This window comes from Seriola lalandi, unplaced genomic scaffold (genome assembly GCF_002814215.2).
Source record: "Seriola lalandi dorsalis isolate HSWRI2012SDOR001 ecotype SW California unplaced genomic scaffold, Sedor1 jcf7180002054973, whole genome shotgun sequence".
NCBI lineage: Eukaryota > Metazoa > Chordata > Actinopteri > Carangiformes > Carangidae > Seriola > Seriola lalandi.
This window is the reverse complement of record NW_019525523.1, coordinates 1,586,539-1,605,508: the sequence shown is the minus strand read 5'-3', so window position 1 is coordinate 1,605,508 and position 18,970 is coordinate 1,586,539. Positions and strand designations below refer to the sequence as shown.

General features: G+C 41.0%; 2 protein-coding genes across 2 annotated transcripts; one reads left to right on the top strand and one right to left on the bottom strand.

Moving 5' to 3' along the window:
- Positions 1–912: 912 nt before the first annotated feature.
- LOC111646557 (uncharacterized) lies at positions 913–3,581 on the top strand. The gene is made up of 2 exons (XM_023396079.2): positions 913–2,148; positions 3,014–3,581. Exons 1-2 carry the CDS (start codon positions 1,154–1,156, stop codon positions 3,249–3,251), a joined length of 1,233 nt encoding a protein of 410 aa, XP_023251847.1. The 5' UTR covers positions 913–1,153; the 3' UTR covers positions 3,252–3,581.
- mapk9 (mitogen-activated protein kinase 9) lies at positions 3,409–18,374 on the bottom strand. The gene is made up of 12 exons (XM_023396078.2): positions 18,184–18,374; positions 13,004–13,150; positions 11,537–11,666; positions 11,090–11,148; positions 10,623–10,761; positions 10,009–10,174; positions 8,091–8,162; positions 6,894–7,076; positions 6,345–6,469; positions 6,180–6,243; positions 5,754–5,825; positions 3,409–5,546 (listed from the first exon to the last, which is right to left on the bottom strand). Exons 2-12 carry the CDS (start codon positions 13,117–13,119, stop codon positions 5,410–5,412), a joined length of 1,263 nt encoding a protein of 420 aa, XP_023251846.1. The 5' UTR covers positions 13,120–13,150; positions 18,184–18,374; the 3' UTR covers positions 3,409–5,409.
- Positions 18,375–18,970: the final 596 nt, after the last annotated feature.

Here is an 18,970-nt window from a genome sequence, read left to right as displayed (position 1 = left end):
AAGTTATCTTAAACTTAAAAAAAAACATAAAATAAAATTATATTTCAGCATCAAATATAAATATGTTTATCATCCTTGTCCTCAAAAAGTGCCATAATTTCAAGATACACCACCCATCTCAAGTAGAAGCTTTTCATAATGTTGACTGCAGCTCCACCTTGTGGGTTGAATACACACTGACCACGAAAGCTGTGCTATTCAGTGTGTGTGTGTCTGTGGCCATTTAGACAATTATTTCTTTCCTCTCATTTTCCCTCTTGCTGCCTGTCATCACATCATCATCTGCCCTGAAAAAGAAAAACATCTAAGCCAGAATTCCCTATCCTCATATGCAGAATGGGTTAAATCTGCATCCTGTGATTTGTCACTGGGCTTCTTTTATGGCAGCATTTTACTGGTTTTGTGCTGAGCAGCTCTCAAAGATGAGACAAATGCACTGGAGGTGATTCCACAGAGTGAACTCTGTCGAAAGTACAAGCACTTGGCTGTTAACACATCCTACAGTGTTAATGCAGACAGAGTGCATTAAAAGAGAGAAGGAAAATCGATGACCCAGCTAAAGTAACAGGCCCACGCAAGAGGTCTGCAGTACTAATAGTAGCAATCCTAATGAGCTCTGCGCTATTTCTTTAAATGCTTAAAATGTGAATTAGATCATATATTAAGGTGTGTGGCAGAGTTCACTGCACAAATCTTGTGTGCAGATTATGGGATTCATTGTGAGTGTTTCACACTTTGCGCTCATGGCCACCGTCTATTTCTGTGGTTGCAGTTATGTGTGACTGTCTTTAGGAATGTGCCTGACTATATTACACCCTGGTCCCTCCCTCAGAAGCTGTGCTAAAGTAACAGCTGATGTCATGTCAGTCCTGCTTAAAGACATACACCCTCACACACACGGTCCCTGTTGAGTACGCCCACACTACAACCTGTCTACCATTAGGCAGTAGCGTCAAGGGTGCAGTAGAGAGCCAGTCAAAGGGGAGGAGGGCTCCTACACCTTCCTCTCCTCATGACACATCAGCACTTGGCTCAAGGAGGCTCCATACCAAATCCACAATCCCAGCCTTGAATCCCAGTTACAGCAGACCGAGGAGGGGTGGGCAGTTACTGTATCTAAGGCTCTCTGCAGACCCATGTGCTTGGTTGAATCATGGAGCTGCCTTGTCTTCCTTCTGAGACCCCCACCACAGCTAGCTCCTGCTCCACGGACCCCCTGTACGACAACTGCCCACCTTTTGCCCAGCGAGGGAGGGCCAGGGAAAAGGAAATGGAGAGTAAGGTTGTGTGCCCGGCTGTAACCAGACTCCCAGGCCCCTGCAGCCCTCTGCCCGCTCTGGCCCCAGCTGTGGCTGAGGTTCCCACACTGGTCGGTGGGGGAAGAGGGCCTGGCGCCTGGCCAGATCACAGCTACTGCAGCTGGAGAGGAGGCCAAGGGAGACAGGCCTGGGAAGCAGAGCTGGGTCCAGGCATAAACAGAGCAAGAGGAGGAGAGAGAGGAGGAGAACAGGGAGGTAGTGGGGGAGTTGAGAACAGAGCTCATCTGAACCAGAGTCCCAATACATCAGAGAGTGAGCAGCACAGGAGTGCTCTGTCTCTTTATGATAACCTCCCTGACGCTGTCACCCCCGACAGCCTCCAGGAGGTCTTTCAAATGGAAACAGGTTTCCAGGAGCATGTGCAGGAACAGATGTATCAGGCATGGGCCCCTGAACAGATCCAGGGACTGATGGAGGGTGATGGAGTGAGTGAAGAGAGGAGCCCCTGGTCGTCCTGTGAGATCATCCTCGCTGAAAGCCGTTCCAGTAACAGGGACCAGAATTCAGACCAAGACAAGAAGCACGAACAGGAGCCAGAGCTGGACTCAGGATCCTGTGGATTTAAGCAGGAGGACCGGATGCTGCATCTCCAGTTCCCTATGTCAGCTCACGTCCTTACAGCAAGTTCCCCTCAGCTATGCCCAACTGAGTGTCAGGCCATGTGGCCCCCTGCTGAAGCTCAGCACCCAGAGCAGCCTTCCTGGTCTCCCAGGGTGCCCCCTCCTGTACCCCTGGCTGACCCCTCTGCCAGCGCCCTGCGCAGCCTCCTCACCAGCCTCCAACAGCAGATAATGCGACAAAGGGAGGAGTATGAGGAAAGGATAATCAGGTAATGCTCTTTTTGTTTTGTTTTGCATTTCCATTTCAAAGTACACAGTGCACATAATCACCTTACACATATTAGGCACACCATGTGAAAGTCAAATGAAATGTCCTAAATGTAATGTGCTTTTGCTGCTGGCTTCAGTATTACACGTTCAGTTCACTGACTTGACTATAAGAATTTTTGCAGCCTATGGTGTATTTCCAGCGAAGGGTAACACAATGTTCCCAGAGCCAGAAAGTGTGTGTGTCCACTCAGCTGTGCTGCTCTGGTCACTCAGCTGACCCCAAGCTTCACCCTATATCCTGTTTAGTTCACATTGCACCAACAGCTGATTAAAGTTTCCCAAAACCTCCCGTGACATATACAGCCAACTGTTCACATCCAGTACTCAGATGTGCCATATTTTCTGTTTGTGCATGTATGTGCGTTTCCCATTGATTTATAAGTCAAATTAAAAGAATTCTATATTTTGTATTAGAAGAGAGCCGGTTGGTGTAAGTTGGAGAACAGCCAGTCTGTGTGGTTGACATATAGAAACAGCACAAGGCACTGGAAAGAGAGCTAATTTAAGGGGCCATGCTGCTGACCTAGACACAACACATACCTCATTTATTACTGATATAGATAGAGCGAGTCTCTGTGTAAGGTTAGGTGTTGGTGATTGGCAAGAACAAGAGGAAAATGACGATTCCTTCTTTATAGTAAGATAGATTTCACTGAACAATTCCACCCAAACTTAGAAGTCACCTGTTCTGCCTTCTGCAACCATATCAGGCATCAAACTCAACAACTGACTTAAATGGTCATTGATTGACCAACAAATAAGCAAGTAACCTTTCCCCTCCCTCCTTTTGTCTTCAACATCAAGCCTAGAGCAGAGAAATGAAGAGCTGCAGGTAGAGGTTGTGCGGTTGAAAACAAACCTCGCACAGCAGCGGCACTGGTACCAAACTATCCAGGCTAAGATCGTGGAGTCTGAAAGGGCCCGTGGTGCCGCAGAAAAACGCAATGCAACACTGCAAAGAGAGATGGAGCAGTTCTTTGACACTTTCGGAGAGCTGAACAATGAGGCCAAGAAGACAGAACATATTGTCAAGAGCTTTTGAAGAAGAGTCTGTTCGGTGTGTGATGACATGAATGTGTAGGAAAGAAATGCACAGTACCTTGTATAGTAGTTTGTCTCTGCCTAGCCAGAACATGTTTGTCTCTCTCTGGGAGGGATTAGAGTGATGTACAGCTATTTCTTCACTGAAAGGAAATGAATCACTGATGTCCACTTTATTAGTTGCGTAAGGGCAAAGATGCTGGCCAAGTGATAATATTGTGGTCATTGCAATCACACAGGACATCTCTGAAAATAAAAGGAGAAACAAACTGAACAAAAGTGTGAGATGTACAGTGTATACAATGGAGCTTTTTTTTTTTTTTTTTTTTTTTTTTAAACATGGTAAACACACAAGATGTTCTGAACACTAACGCTCAGTCCTTATCTGATAAGATGTTCGCGAGTGAATTGGCCACTCCTCAGGTCATTTAAGGCATGACTGAAAGAATAAGGTCATGTCATAAAAGGAAAATATAGTGTACAACATGGTGCGAAAGTCCTCAGTGACTCCATAGTGTCATATTTCTGCATGTCCATCACACTGTGCAATCAGTTCAGCAAAAAGCAGCTCCACGGTCCATTTCCAAGGTTCATCTTTTAGTTTCAATCTTAACAGTTGCAAGGTCCAGATTTTGACTCCACAGTCACATCCTCATTTTAAACCACGTGTCTGCTTTTTGTTGCTGGGCCAACTTCCTCCATAGATGTTGCCTTTAGGGACGGGGCGACTGCTGTCTTTAAGGACAATTCAAAGGAGATAATGAAGGACAGTGACCCACAGTACATTTGGTAACACATACACACATATAGGCTTACAAGGCAAAAAAAAAATACAACATCTCTCAAACAGGCTTTCAGAACCAAGAACATCAAGGTACTGTAAGTAAAAGAACTGACCTGAACGGATTTCTCTTTTTAATAAGAACTACAGTATCTTATAGGCATTGTTGCTGCCTTCATGCAAGTTAAACACCATCTTTTGTGTTTTACTGCCTTTGCATGTGTTTTACATGATGTCTGATTCATGATTAATTTTGTTACTGTCCCAATATTAATGGAATGGTTTAGAAAAGGAGCAGCCCATGCATTTATCTGTCAATAAAATGTTTTGACAAGAGGCTTGATTTCCATGGGCCTCGAGGTGATTGTGTGCAACATTTTGCAAGAACACAAAAATAAATACTACATGTTTTTTTTTGCCTCTCCCAAATTTATAGGACAATGATGTTCTTTTGATATACACATTGATAGTACCTTATGTCAAATGGGGATGATTGCAATATATAGTTCCACAGATATGTTGAGTTTCTTAACAAAACAAGCACACCTTATCTACTGTATTTGAAATGAAAGGGTCTGCAGCCACTATGAATGTCAGATCTTGACATTTTTACATACAGTACATTATATCAGGAAATAAAACTAACACTGCAACCACAAGTTCCCATAGCTGACAGGAGTAAAAGCTCAAAATCCACATCACTCAAGCCAATGAATTAAAAAACACTGTGCAGAAAGCACCACTGTGGAGATCTGCAATAGCTAAAGCTAAATGATCAAACTATGGATTAGTGTTTGATCATCAGATGAACATCGGACGGTTGGTGTGCTCGACTTACGGGAAGCTCTTGTTCTTATTGGCGTAACATGCATGAGAGCAGCTGGCTCTGTGTTCAGTGCGAGTCTGCTCTAATTTGATGACAATAACCTCTGGTCTCAACTTAATATTCGCTAAAAAAATAAAACTATTAAAAAACAGGCATAAAGAACAAACAACAATCCTCCACCCTCTCCTGGTAACCTGAAAATCAATATGGATGCATACATCTTTACACTTGATCAAGTTAAACATTATCCACAAAGAAGGAAAAGAGAAACCTTTGACCCAAGATATAGCATAGATAGCTTTGACCTCTAGGCAACAGTCCAAAACAAAGTTTGAAGATGAAGAGGACCAGCAAGATCCACCAGATCATACGGGGAAAGAAAATAGAAAAATAGACCTATTCATTGAGGTTAATTTGAGAAGAAAAAAAAAATAATAAAAAAAAATCCGAAATGGGAAGGGAGGGAGTAAACAGAAGAAAGGATGGTGGTGATTGACTGATATTTGGATATTGTAAATGGGAGGTGGGGACAGATGTGGCCATGGGCTGCGTTCACTGACTCTCGTCCAGCGGTCCCGTCAGTGTGTCGATGCTGCTGCTGTCTGTGTCCGAGGCCAAGGTGTGCTCCGTGGACATGGATGAGATGTCGTTGGCTGAGGAGGACTGGGAGGCTGAACCTGACACCACATCTGATACATGACACGCACAATGGAGAGATACAGAGTTTAGGAAGTTGTACAAATAAGAATAAGAGTTAATACAGTGAATTTCTTCTACAGATGTGTCCACAATGGCATATTTCAGGAAACTAGTCTCAAGATGAAGCTACAGCACTTCTTACAGCAGTTTAGTAACCAATATAGTTGATAATGAACGAAGATGGTGCATGTATGTACCTGAGCAATCTTCTTTCATTAGTCCATTCTTGTTCCTCTCCTCCCAGTCAATCACCTCTTCATAAATGAGTTCTGTGGAGAAATAAAACATTTTATTACATAATTTATTTCCTGTGTTGGACACTGGGTTAAAGAATGATTTAACATGTTTTAGACACGTTTTGTCACATGGAAGAATTTTGCTTTTATTTGCATGTAAATGGCATGCCCATACAGTTCTGGCCTGTGGATTTTCATGATAAAAGGGAAAATAAACATAGGTGTTGCTAAGCTGCAGCTTCAAGAGCTTTGGACAGTTCATCAAATGAATATCTTAGATATAGAAGAAACATGACTTGAAATCAAGTTTCCTGTACATTTGTTAAAATCTAAAAGGAAGTTAAGCTGCACTGCTGATATGTTTCCCTAGAGGGCAGTGCATCCTACCTTTCCACTGCTCGATGGTGTGCTCCCTCTCTTCCAGCTGCTTATCTGAAATCTGGGGAGGAGGCTGTGAAACAAAGAGAAATACATGTATCACAGCAAGGTCACACACAACCACTGCACTGAGTTAAAACCACTGAACTGTCTCGAGTGGAGGAATCGCCTCACCGCGTCGGCTTCTGCAGGGTCGTACCACACATGAATGTAGGGGTGGTTGAGGGCCTCTTCTACGGAGATACGGCTCTCAGGATCAATGACCAGCATTTTGGACAGCAAGTCCCGTGCCTGACCTGCTGTTATGGCAACAGAGGAAGGGCAATGTTACTATGGAAACAGGCCTACGACATCACTTCATTCAAGCAGTCTTCATGACTCAACTGATTACTTCCCTTCGTGGTATTGGGTAACATCTCTGGGAATGTCAAGATTTGTTCTCTTGTTTTAGTGATGTGAGCTCTAGCTCTTAATGCCACAGATTAGGGCAGATCTGCATGGTCATTCTCTGAACTAGTTGTGTAAGAGGTCCAGCATTCAGCTTCTTTGTCCCTGTAATTTTGTTAAGAACTGTCTCGTAACATCAATATACTGCAGACAAATGGCTCCCTTTCACTAAAATCTACGCATACGTCTATACATACAGGGCAGTGTTCTTGTCAAGAGATTTAAAAACCAAGTTGAAGTCGACTTAAAGTGTATTTAAGTATCCAAAATTCTTACTCTTCAGTTTGTCGTGCTCTGAGTCAGAAGGAAAGGCCCAGTCGGGGAAAAGCTCAGCAAAGCTGACGCCAGGATACTGTGGCTTGTTCATCACATAGTTCCTCACAGTCTCCATCAGTCGGTTCATAAACTCCAGACTGGGTGTGCCCAGAACCTCAATGACCTTATTCCACTGGTCGATGTCTGGACAACATGCTTGTTATGGAAAAATCCTGCTGCATTGTGGGAATGTATGTATTTAAGCAAATGCAAAGAACACATGAAAAGGCAAAGAATCAAGTGAGAAATACACTGAATTGATCCATGATTGATTGATCATAAAATATAGGGCTGAACAACTAATCGAAATATTATTGAAATCGCAACATGGCCAAGTCCAACATCCAAATCGCAGGAGCTGCAATTTTTTAATGAAGGTAAAATGTGTCACAACATACCATTAATAAAGCATTGTGGTGCTACAAATCATATTCTCCACAAGGAACAAGTTTGGTTGGTATAGAACATAATTTTTTCAGTGAAAGTTTATAGCAAAAATTAGCATCCGCACTATAATTGTGACTCATCACAATCGCAGTATGTGTCAAAATAATTTCAATGATATTTTTTTTGAAAATTGTTCAGCCCTAATAGAATATGATTGGATCTTCATCTATGTCAATAAGGAAAATATTAAAAAATACACATAAGCAAATTCAAAAAGCCTGCTGACTTACAAATGCAGGAGAAAACTATTACTTTCCCAGATGAAAACCAATCTGTCCCAGAATCACACTGCACCCTGCTACTCAGGTGTAAATGGACAGTCACTGAAAGGAACTGGTGAGTGAAGAGGTGACTAAACCCATTAGAAACACAGAAATGGCCAATATAAATGCAAATGATGTGAAAAGCTTCAATTCCATCCGTTCCATCAATTAAGGGGGATTATAGATCGCTGGACAACAACCCCACAGATTAATAATCATTGATGAGGGCGGGAAACAAAGAAAGCTCTCAACTGGAAATCATGAGTCGCCCCATTCAACAGAAAATGCTCAGAGGGCATAACAAAGGAAATGCCCTGACAGACAAGTATGCAGGAACAAACATAACACAAGCAAATTGTCAAAATGAATGAGATATTTTATACCAAAATGGAGGTGTGATGGAGGGTGAGCGATGAGGTGCAAAGAGGGTGAGAGCGGTGAAGGATACGGTCGGTGCCTTGGAAGATGACGCTGCCCTTTACCATCTCTCCCATGATACACCCCACTGACCAGATGTCCACTGGAACAGAGCACACGAGCAAACACAAGTACATACACACACACACACACACAAAAGGTATTAAATAAAAATGATCACATAACATCAACCACATAATATAATGCACACTAAATATACAGTAAAGTGACATATGGAAGCTGCACAGATGAGTAACATGCTCCTTGGTTTAAATTTGAACGACAAACATTGATATGCAGAACATCAACTCTCAATATTTTCGTCTATCCTCTAGCGGTGCCATGGCCGAACGCTTTCATCATATTCATCTTAAGGCTGGTTTTCTTTTCTCTCTCTGGCTTGGGAAACCGACTTAGCCTTCCAGGCCTTTTTCCTCAGCTCTGCTTATCAGTTTACACAGCTGTTGCTCTCTCACTTTCCCTGTGAGTTTGTGCGCTTAGCAGAGTAGGATATTGTTCGTCTCTCCCTCTCTGTGTTGACTGTTTGCTTTAGAGCGTTTATATGTGGCAAATAGCCATTAACTCCTCTATTCCCTTGATTTCGCTATCACTAAAGCTGAAAGCTCTCTGTGCTCTGATAATTGCCGCAGATCACTACAATAGACTTATAGTCAAGTCACACAATGCAAAAATCATAACTTGAAAATTCAAATAGGTTACACTAATCATTGTAGTTATGCTCTTAACTTGGCAAAAGACTTTCCTGTTAGATTAGGGCACAGAAAGAGCTTGATTAGTTCCTTCCCGTTTGTAATCCTACCTCTATGTGATGTTTCATGATACATGCATCTACTTTTAGTTACACTAGTTCAGAAAAACATGAACAACTTCACTGTATGTCTGACAGAGCAGATCATTTGAAGCACAAATCACTAATCTGACAGCATCCCAATATTTACAGTGGATTTATTGTTGGCTTGCATGGCTTTCTGTAGAATATACTCTTGGCTGTGAAATAACTGTAAAAATATTAGTCAAACTACTGTTTCTAAAACCTTTTCTCACACTGCATGTTGTAATGACCTGAAAACTATCCCTGATTTAAAAAAACACAACAACAACAACAACTATGTCCCCTGAGTGTCTTCAGTCTCCATTTGGAGAAAATAACTGATAAGCTTAAGGAGACAAACAAGGAAGGATACAGTCTTTTCCAGGGAAGACGATTTTGTGAGAGATCATTTCAGCCATTATGCAGCCAACCGACCACAGGTCCACTGCAGCAGAGTAGTAGCATAATGAAGACATTCACTGTCACCATCAATGACCAATAAAACCAAATTTGATAAACTAGAGCACGACTGGATCGAAGACTGTGTACTGTAGGCAGGTTTCTAACAAGTGAACAATAAACTCATTCTTGTTAACAGCCTGCACCATCTGTTCAGCTGTGATATGCTTCTTTGCTTGCTCAAGTGGTGCTGTGTACTGTAAACAATCCAGTCTATTGGACAAACAATGTAATCATTATTCTGTTTATAAATTACCTCACGCTTTCCTCTGCATCATGCTATGTAAAATATATGTTTTGTATACTAGCTGATATAAGATTAAAGATTCAAATGAATGTGTGAGAAGCCTGTGTCAACCCATAATGATGGCTCGTTCCACAGAGAACCGCAGCTACTAGAATTTTTGCGATGAAGCTTTGGACAGGGAAAGAAAAACTATCATCAACAAGCTGGTTTTCAAAAAGGTGGACGACTGGCTTAAAGAGAACATGGAGCTCCAGGGAAGAGCCACCTTTGTGTTTAAGCATCTAGAATGTCATTTCCTTCCTGTGAACACATGAAAGTATTACACTAATATATATTGTCATGTTATTCAAATGATCCAAACTTATCTGTTCAACTACTGTTCTATGACTGCTGCTTGGTTGTCTTGCTCACCATTCTCTTTATACTTCATGCCCAGAATGACCTCTGGGGCACGGTAGTATCTGGTCACCACGTAGGGGGTCATCATGAAGTTAGTGCAGGCCGTCCGTGCCAGGCCAAAGTCCAAGATCTTCAGGGTACAATCCGACTTCACCACAATGTTACTGGGCTTCAGGTCCTGAGGGAACAGAAAATCTGTAAAGCTATAGAAACATACTCAAACAAAAACATTACCTCTGAGGTATTTATGTCTAGACAGACGGTAGCTGGTGAAAGATTAGAAACGACTCCAGCTATTTTGGAAAACTGGACCAAAAGGGTTAAATACCTCCACATATTTCCAAAGCACAAAAGCAATTTTAGAATCAAGGAAATTATCCTCTGCTAATGGAAAACTATGTTAATAAATATATAAGGCTGAATACTTGACTAAATGGCTAATTATCAAGCAAATTCATTCATTGTTGGTTGTGGTTGTGACAACCTGAAATTTTCAATCAGAGAGGGAAGTGAAATACTACTTCTGAGCCTGATACTAAGTCACAGATATTTCTACAGTGTTTAAAAACATTATTGTCTGCCTTATTATCTCCTCTCCCCCCGGCACAATCATTCCTTGTCCTTACCCTATGGATAATGCCAGCAGAGTGTAAGTGTCTGATGCCACAGAGGATCTGGTAGAGCAGATAGGACATCCTCTCATGGTCCAAGTCCATGTGGATCACCTGGCACAGGCTGGCGTCCATCAGCTCCATCACCAGATACCTGAGAGGGCAGGAAGGAATGAAGAACAGTCAAGTATGTATTAAAAATATGACAGAGTGGTGGATTAAAAGGGCAGAACAGACCCACTGAGAGAGAAAAAGTAGTTATAGTATATAAAGACACAGCGGCAAAGGCAAAGAAGTCATTAAAGTAGAGAGAGTATATAAAATGACAGAGCAATAGAGGAGGCTGATGAGTTAATAGAGGGATGCCATTTAAATGGACACAAACACAAAGAGAAAGGAGGCGCTTCAGCTAAAATCTCTGAATCCTACTGAAAAAGAAACTAAAGAGTAGATTGTTGCAGCCAAAAAACACTGCCACTCACAGATCCTGGAATTCCTCCAGGGACTTCTGAGGCGTGAACACATTGATCAGACGGATGATCTGCAAGCAGAGAGACAGGCCATTAGTCCACTCTGTTACTCTCCCATCTACATCCACTTCACTGTGTAGAGCTAGTCAACTAAGTGGAGAGAACCACGAGGGTTTGTCTGGATTCTCTCACTCTGAGCAGGAAACTTTATCAGCATTGCAGAAAGTGACTGTCTTTGTTTTCTCAAGAGTATTTTTTTTATTATTATTATTTTTTTTTTAAATAACAGATAATTAACATGATTACGGTTCTAGCTGTCAGTCATTTCCGCCTTCCTACTGCAAATCACATCAGAAGGATAATATTTTTTAACTCAGAATAGATGTGAACATAATTTTAAATTCAGGCTTGAATGACTTATTATGAATCTATTATAATTAAATCATCATTAAGTCTTACATTTTTGTGGTTGACACATTTGAGCAGCACCAACTCCCTGTAGGCACGCTTAGCATGGGTCTGATTCTGGAAGGGCCGACACAGCTTTTTCACAGCTACAGGTATACCGAGGACCGTATCTAGAGCAGAGCTGGTCACACATCGTACAAAGGAAGGAACAGCCAAAGACAAAGCAAGAAAATAAATGCATCTTACAGAACAAAACTTTTTTTTTCATAAGGAAGAGTCTAGTCTATTGCCCTGCTAGCAACGTGAAAATGCTGATCATTGAAAAAAAGCTGCTATATTTGAACCTTACCATTAGTACAGGCACATTTCATTGCAATGTAGCTATTAGAGCTTGTATCCAAAGCTGGAATTTTGCCTGAGGGTAGAGCTTAGGAAAAGCTGATGAAGTATCCAAAATGGAAAGGGCTCATCGTGAATGTGCTCATGCCGCCTTTAAGGTTTGATATTTCTCGTGAGTGAGCAGAGATCTTGTCTTCATATTGGTGCCAGAGAACAGGTCAGTGGGCCACCATAATATCCACAGCAAATTTCATGATTTAATTTCTTGATACTTTGTTATGGACCACTGTGTTGTTCAAGGGGGACGTTTTATAGGTTACCCACAACACTGCAAACAATCCTCTAGGGACTATGAATATCAATTTTAGATACAAACACTTTATTCCCACTGTTTGTACAAACTCATGCTGTGCAGCTGAACAAACCCATAGAGCTTTCTTTAAAATTGTGGGAAAATACCAAATATATCAATGTGAATTACAGGGAAATGTGTATAAAATCATGCACATGACATTTTGTACATTTCTATTCAATGTAATGATGTAGCAATAAAAAGTAAAGAGTATGGTGTAAATATTTCGCTCAGTGTAAATATCATGTAGCTTCGATAAAGAACAAGAACAAGCTAATAAAGAATATACTGTATAAGTTATATTATAAGTGTGGCAAGATTATTTTTCAAACCTTGAAGATATTCACAGGATAAATTAAAGAAAACTTGATGTTTAGGGACTAATTGTTATCAAGATATCTTGCTGTGGATTTATGTGATGGACAGAGACAGACAAGGCAACATTGCCATAATAGTTCTTGTCACAGCAGACATTTTAATTTGTGAAGGAAAAGCGCAGTTGTAATTTATTACGTTTTATTCAAGTGTCCCAGTAAAGCAGTGTGACAGTGAGCGGGCATTCACAATATTAAGACCTCAACAACACAGGAACTAAACAATTCAGCCATCAATAATTTTATTATTTACACCTGCGCTTCTCCCTTTACGATGATTGAACGTGTCGGATGGGAAAAAGGCCAATAATGACGCACTGCTAGCAGGGCAAAAGTTCGCTTTAATCATGCAGCAAGTGATATATTTGTCTAATTAGAAGAACTCTGTGTATCAACAACACCCTGGGCTGGTGATACAATGAGCAAAATGCTAATAAAAGTACAGCCTCTCACCAGACGATGCCCTGAGCCCCAGAGCCGATTGCACGGAGCTGCTGGTAGCGCTTGAGTACAGTGAAGGTGGAGTCTCCCACCTGAACGCTGTAGAACTGGCCCTCTGCCTCACTCATCCTGCTGAACAGTCAGGACCACCGGCACTGTCTGCAGGAGGTCACACACACACACACACACACACACACACACACACACACACACACACACACACACACACACACACACACACACACACACACACACAAAGAAACAAAAACACAGATAAACACCCAGGCACCAGCAGCTGTAAACACAATCTTTAAATCGTGAGGCAGAATGGTAAACAGGTTACAACATGTTAATACGCCCACATCAGTGTGCAATACAATTATTACATTGTTAACAAACCGGAACCTTTTTTTTTTTTAGCTCACTGAATCACTCAAATGATCCTCAGTGAATGGCAGGGCCTAATATGGTTCCATCTGTCAGTCCCTGGCATCTCTCCCCTCATTTTCAGCCCAGTCTACAGCCAACCAATCTATCAGCACATTCTGCCCAGTTTGTTCATCTGACAAAGGTAACAGTGAGCTGGAGCTCAAGTCAAGGCTGCAAATGCTTTGGTGAGTGTGTAGTGGAGAACAGAGGCAGCTGACAGCTTGGAGTTCCTAAGGCTCTCACTGCCATCTCCAAACTCATGCTGACACATTCATGCTCAGTAAACACATAACACACACACTCATGCAGACAGCATTAGGCTTGAGCATGCTCATTATTCCTTGATCTGCATCCAGCTTGTGTATACACAGCCATCAGCACATGGTAGTTAAAACATGTTAATAGATATGTTATGTGAACAGTGTTTATAAAAGAATAGCAATATTAGCATTGATTCCTCAGGCAGGAAGTGGAGGAGGAGGATTATTCTTTGCCAGGGTGTGTGTGTGTGTGTGTGTGTGTGTATGTATGTGGGCGAGGACACACATTTGTGTAGCTATGCAACAGTCGTGGCTGTTTGTCATTCCTTCAGAAAACAGCCACAGGTCAAATGGAGTCTGATATTTTAGCTTTTTCTGTTTGACAGGAAGCAAGGACACAAGCACTCGTTGGTTGTCATGGTCAGAAAGACAATGTACTGAAAAGACAGAAGCGGCAGGGGGGAGGTTATGATTGATCACAGCTAAAAAGTCTGTCTCAGCTTTGTCACCATGACAGCATTGAAAAGAAATGCAGTGTGTGAGCAATGAGCAGCTGTCAGTTGACAGGCTCGACTTGTGTCAGCCTTAAGTCTGAAATGATTAGTGGAGTGACAGAAAATTAACTGTGTTATTGACAATCAATTACACATTTGAGTACACTCAAATGTTGCTTATTATCACATTAAAAATGGTCATATGTAGTGGCTTTTCTTTCTTTCGTATCACAAAAGAATGAACAGCAGGCAATTCTCTTTTAACAAAAGATAAAAATTTAAATTTTTTCTCTTAGACAAATACACACACACACACACACACACACATTATAACTAAGAGTTAAGTTAAAAATCTGATTTTTTTGCCATTGTAAGTATTAAATTACTACATTAAAAAGTATCAATATATGAATTGTTAAAGCCTTAATATTTTTTTGACAGATGTATCAGTATTGACAAAAAACTGTTTAATGGTGAAACATTTAATGGTTAAAATACTCTTAAATGTGTAGGAACTTTTGAGTAATTAAGGGAAAACATATACATTATTTTTGCTCATCCCTGTTCTTTATATATACATCTATATATGCACTATATAAGGATATAGCAAAGATAGTAATAATGAAATGTCATTATGAAAATGCTTAAATAACAACCTAATAATGTTTATCGTGCAGTGAAGTCTGTCACTTCACTGGCCTCAATAATATTCTTCTTAAAAAATAAATGAAAAAACAATTTAATGAACTCCACATGGTCCCTCATGTCTCTTCTTCAAACACACATATTAGCATATGCTAACCACAAAGGCACAAACCCTCCCTCTTACTATCACTCATTCATTTTCATTACAACTACAGTGACTTCACTTGTTATTTCATGCATCTCAGTGAAGTATTTCCCGCTGTGCTTTTACGTATGTCCTCATTTGATTGTGTTTCCAAATCTTGGGGTCTCTGCTTGTCATCTTGTTTATTTCCTCTGTTGGTTTATTCTGAATTGTTTGTTTCTTTTCTTACCCAGGTTTTTTTCTTTTTTACCTTATCTTGCTTGAACATGCCATATTTTCTCTTTTGGGTGTGGGTCTGCAACTGCACCATTATTCAGATGAAAAATGAATCCTTCTCATCACTACTTTATTCCTATGCCTTTTTCTCCTTCTCACATGGACATCCAGCTGGCTCCCTCTCACTACACCCAAGGGGAGAGCTGCAAAGACCTTTACTTTCTTCATGCTTCTCTCACTCTTTCCATTTTCCTTGGCTTTGTCTTTCTTTGTCGTTCTTTTATGCTCCTGACATTCCCTCACTCATGTGCCCTTTTCTGGTTTTCTCCCATCTTCCCTGTGGCCTATTCAAAGAGATACCGACTAAAGCACTGAACTGTACTGACAGTTATATTTTTGATGAATATTATGATTATGACATGTATGCAGAGCTTTCCCCACTTGATTACATAAACCTCTAAAATACAGGTGCAGAGGAAACCAGAGGTGCTGGCTGTGGTAAATTAGAGTGCAAGTTTTCTTTGAAATGCAGCGTGGATTCTAGGCCACATATTTAACTCAGCACATGAACACCTTGTGCAACAAATATCCAGCAAACCCTTTGACAAAAATACAGACTCTTATTTTTTCATTTTCTTTTTACCTAAACATCTGTTGCACTGATTCACAGAACACACATCAAGCTAAATAACACTATGAGGGGGTCATTAATCATAAACAAAACCCATTCCAGCAACAACAAGCACAGCATATGTACAATCTTTCACTTGCTGTCAAGCTAGGGGTGACTATAGGCTAAATGTAGACTTGACTCAGCACAAATATACAAACACTGACAGGGAACAACTGAAGTGAAATGAAAATTGCGTGCAAGCTCAGAAATTAGCCCGACACATGAGCAGACACCTGTTATAGTTCTGGCCGGCAGGCACTGAGGAAAACCACAAACCGAATGTTACAACTCTCAGACAATTAATTGTTTAATAATGGTGATCAGGATTTTTGCTTTCCTTACGTATGCCAGATCAGTCACAACAAAAAAACTGCCCAGTAAACTGCCAGTTTATAAGGCACAACGGCCTCATGATCACAAACATTTCCTCAGAGAACGCTGTGATTATCTCTGCTTCCCAAACATCATTAAGGCTGCATGCTAGAGCACTTTCACTACAAAGACAACCTGCCAGTGTAATGTAACTGTGTTTCCTATGTAGAGCTGGTTGTTTTTCTTTGGGAACATTATTGATCCAGTTTCATTTATATTTAGCTACAGACATAGACTGTAGTTTTGATCATATATATATATATATATATATATATATATATATATAATAAATATATATTATAAAATAAATAAGATATATAAAAATAATCTGAGAGCTTAAAATAAATTAAATTTATTAAGCAACCACTTTTTTTTCCAAAGCAGATTTCCCTATACACAGACCTGGAAGCCATGTGGGGGCCAGTGCACTTGCTCAAAGACACTTAAACATGTGGACAGGCGGCTACAGTTGCGCCAGTATGAACCAAAACAATTGCATTATATTTGCCCCAATTGTGCAGCCCCAAATCCATTTAATAATATTTATTTAATGTAAAATGAAGTCCTCTTAGTTTCAGTAAGTTTTAGGGAACTGAGATTGGTGTTTAACATGTGCAACATGTTTCATCATAAAAATATCAAACAGATATACACTGGCAAATGGCTAAACTGTCAGAAAACAGAATAGTTAAAGAGGCTGTGCTTAATTTATTGCAGTACTCATTCTGTGTCACAAAAGAAATATGAATGAAAAGATGAGAAGCAAGTACATTGTGCCCCTATCCTTGTCTTGTCTTATCTTATTCCATAATTTTTTTAAATATGATTTTGTATTGAACGAGTTGATAAAAGCAGTGACCTTCACACAAACATCCTCAACCCCAAGCACATCATCATGGTGACTGTCCAGATCAGTCCAGTCCAGTCCAGCCCTTGGGTCTGTCATGGCTGTTGCTCTCAGCTGGGAGCTGGATGGGAGTCAGTGAGCTGGCTATGATATCAGATTAGCATGGCCTGAAGACTCAGCATCTCACCCTGATGTAGCAGAGTTACAAAACACACAGCAAGGGCGGGTAAAACTACATGTATGCTGCTGCACTAGAGATCTCTGTTGAGGCTGCAAGACCAGTCTCTTAAAGAGGATGATGGATGTTAAGGATGTGTTAATGGGAAATGATTCCAGTACCACTATAGACACTCCTGGTATCATTTCATGTGTGTACCGTATGCATATGTATGATCCAACTGTTCATGTCCTCTGACACAACCCCTGCCAATCTGTTTATGCTTTGACATGCTTCAGACTTTAGCCATGACAGATTAAAGCCGTGTACACATGACGTCTGATCTGACGACAAGCTGAAACTTGCCCCTGACATACCATTCCACATAAACTAGATGGAGGTGAAATATAGCACTAGCTTTCAAACATCTACATCTGCGTTAGTGGTAACTGGTATTGAAAACCACAGCACACTCGGCCTACAAAAATATCATTCAATTGGCTAAATATATATCAGCGATCAGCTGGGGTCTATGGGTATGGTACGTAAACTGGCAATCCTATGATGTGACGTGGGTGTAAAACTGACTTTTTTTTTTTTAATTTCCACACGCCGCATGTCTACTATAAAATACACACAGACACACTCACTCAGAGGTATGAAGTCACCCGTGTATGACACACCGCGGCCGCAGCACCGCTGGTACACGGTGGCTTAACACAGTCAGAAATCATCGGTTCACACAGCTGAAGTCACACTAACATACACGTCGGTTAAATTCACTTCGCCTTTGGGAGGTTACAAAGTTAACGAGGCCTACTCTCCCCGTCTTTTTCACTTGAGTCGGCAGCAATGCGGTAGTCAGGCCGGGGCTGAACTGAGAGCTCGGACGGACCAACGGACGGCAGAGGAGGAGGCAGCGGCAGGAGCAGCAGCAGCAGCAGCGACACTTACCTTCTCCCTTCGCTGTCCCCAGGGCACTCCCATGCATCTAAAACACAGATAAAACACTCTCTCCGTGTTCCAGGCACAACCGAGACTTGGAAAAGTTTAGGAGAACGGCCCACCGGGCTGTCACGACAGAGACCTGACTCCGGTTCCTAGCTAACTCCAGCAGCAGCGCGGAGGGACGGGTGCGGAGGAAGGCAACGCCACAACAAGCAGAGAGCGAGCATGCGGATGACGTCATCACGCACATTATACGTGGGCGCAAACTTTTTTTTTTTCCACGAAAAGTTTGGAAAAACTTTTTGTCCTGAGTCTTAACGATTTTAATATCGGTATATAATATTAGTGGCGGTAGAAGTAGTCAGATTCTTTAATGAAGTAAATAAATAAATTATCAATTTCGAAAAGCCCTGCACTGAAAATATACAAAATGGCAACTTAAAGTATCAAAAGTATTTACACATGCAGCAGAGTGACCTCAGTGTTTATGCTACACCTATGAAATTATTATTGCCGATTCATATTTCCTTTTTATTTATATTTACTTGAGTAAAAGTGGTGGCCTAATGCTACTCAGTAAAATACTGCGTTAGAAATAAAAGATCTTGCATTCAAAATGACAATTCCGTAAAAGTAGCCTATATAAGTATAATCAAGAAAATGTAGTTAAAGTATCAAAGGTAAAAGTAGGTTACTCAATGCAGAAAAATGCCCCCGGCCATTTCTTTCTTCTGATTTGTACAAATATTCGGTTTGCAAAAATTAGGAAAATCCTGAAAAATGCTGTCACAAT

Coding starts and splice junctions, on each gene's coding strand:
- LOC111646557 (XM_023396079.2), top strand. CDS start 1,154: ATGGAGCTGCCTTGTCTTCCTTCTGAGACCCCCACCACAGCTAGCTCC. Junction 2,149..3,013: donor TATGAGGAAAGGATAATCAG/GTAATGCTCTTT, acceptor TTCAACATCAAG/CCTAGAGCAGAGAAATGAAG.
- mapk9 (XM_023396078.2), bottom strand. CDS start 13,119: ATGAGTGAGGCAGAGGGCCAGTTCTACAGCGTTCAGGTGGGAGACTCC. Junction 10,762..11,089: donor CTGGAGGAATTCCAGGATCT/GTGAGTGGCAGT, acceptor CTGCCCTCTCAG/GTATCTGGTGATGGAGCTGA. Junction 6,244..6,344: donor ACCCTGCAGAAGCCGACGCG/GTGAGGCGATTC, acceptor TTTGTTTCACAG/CCTCCTCCCCAGATTTCAGA.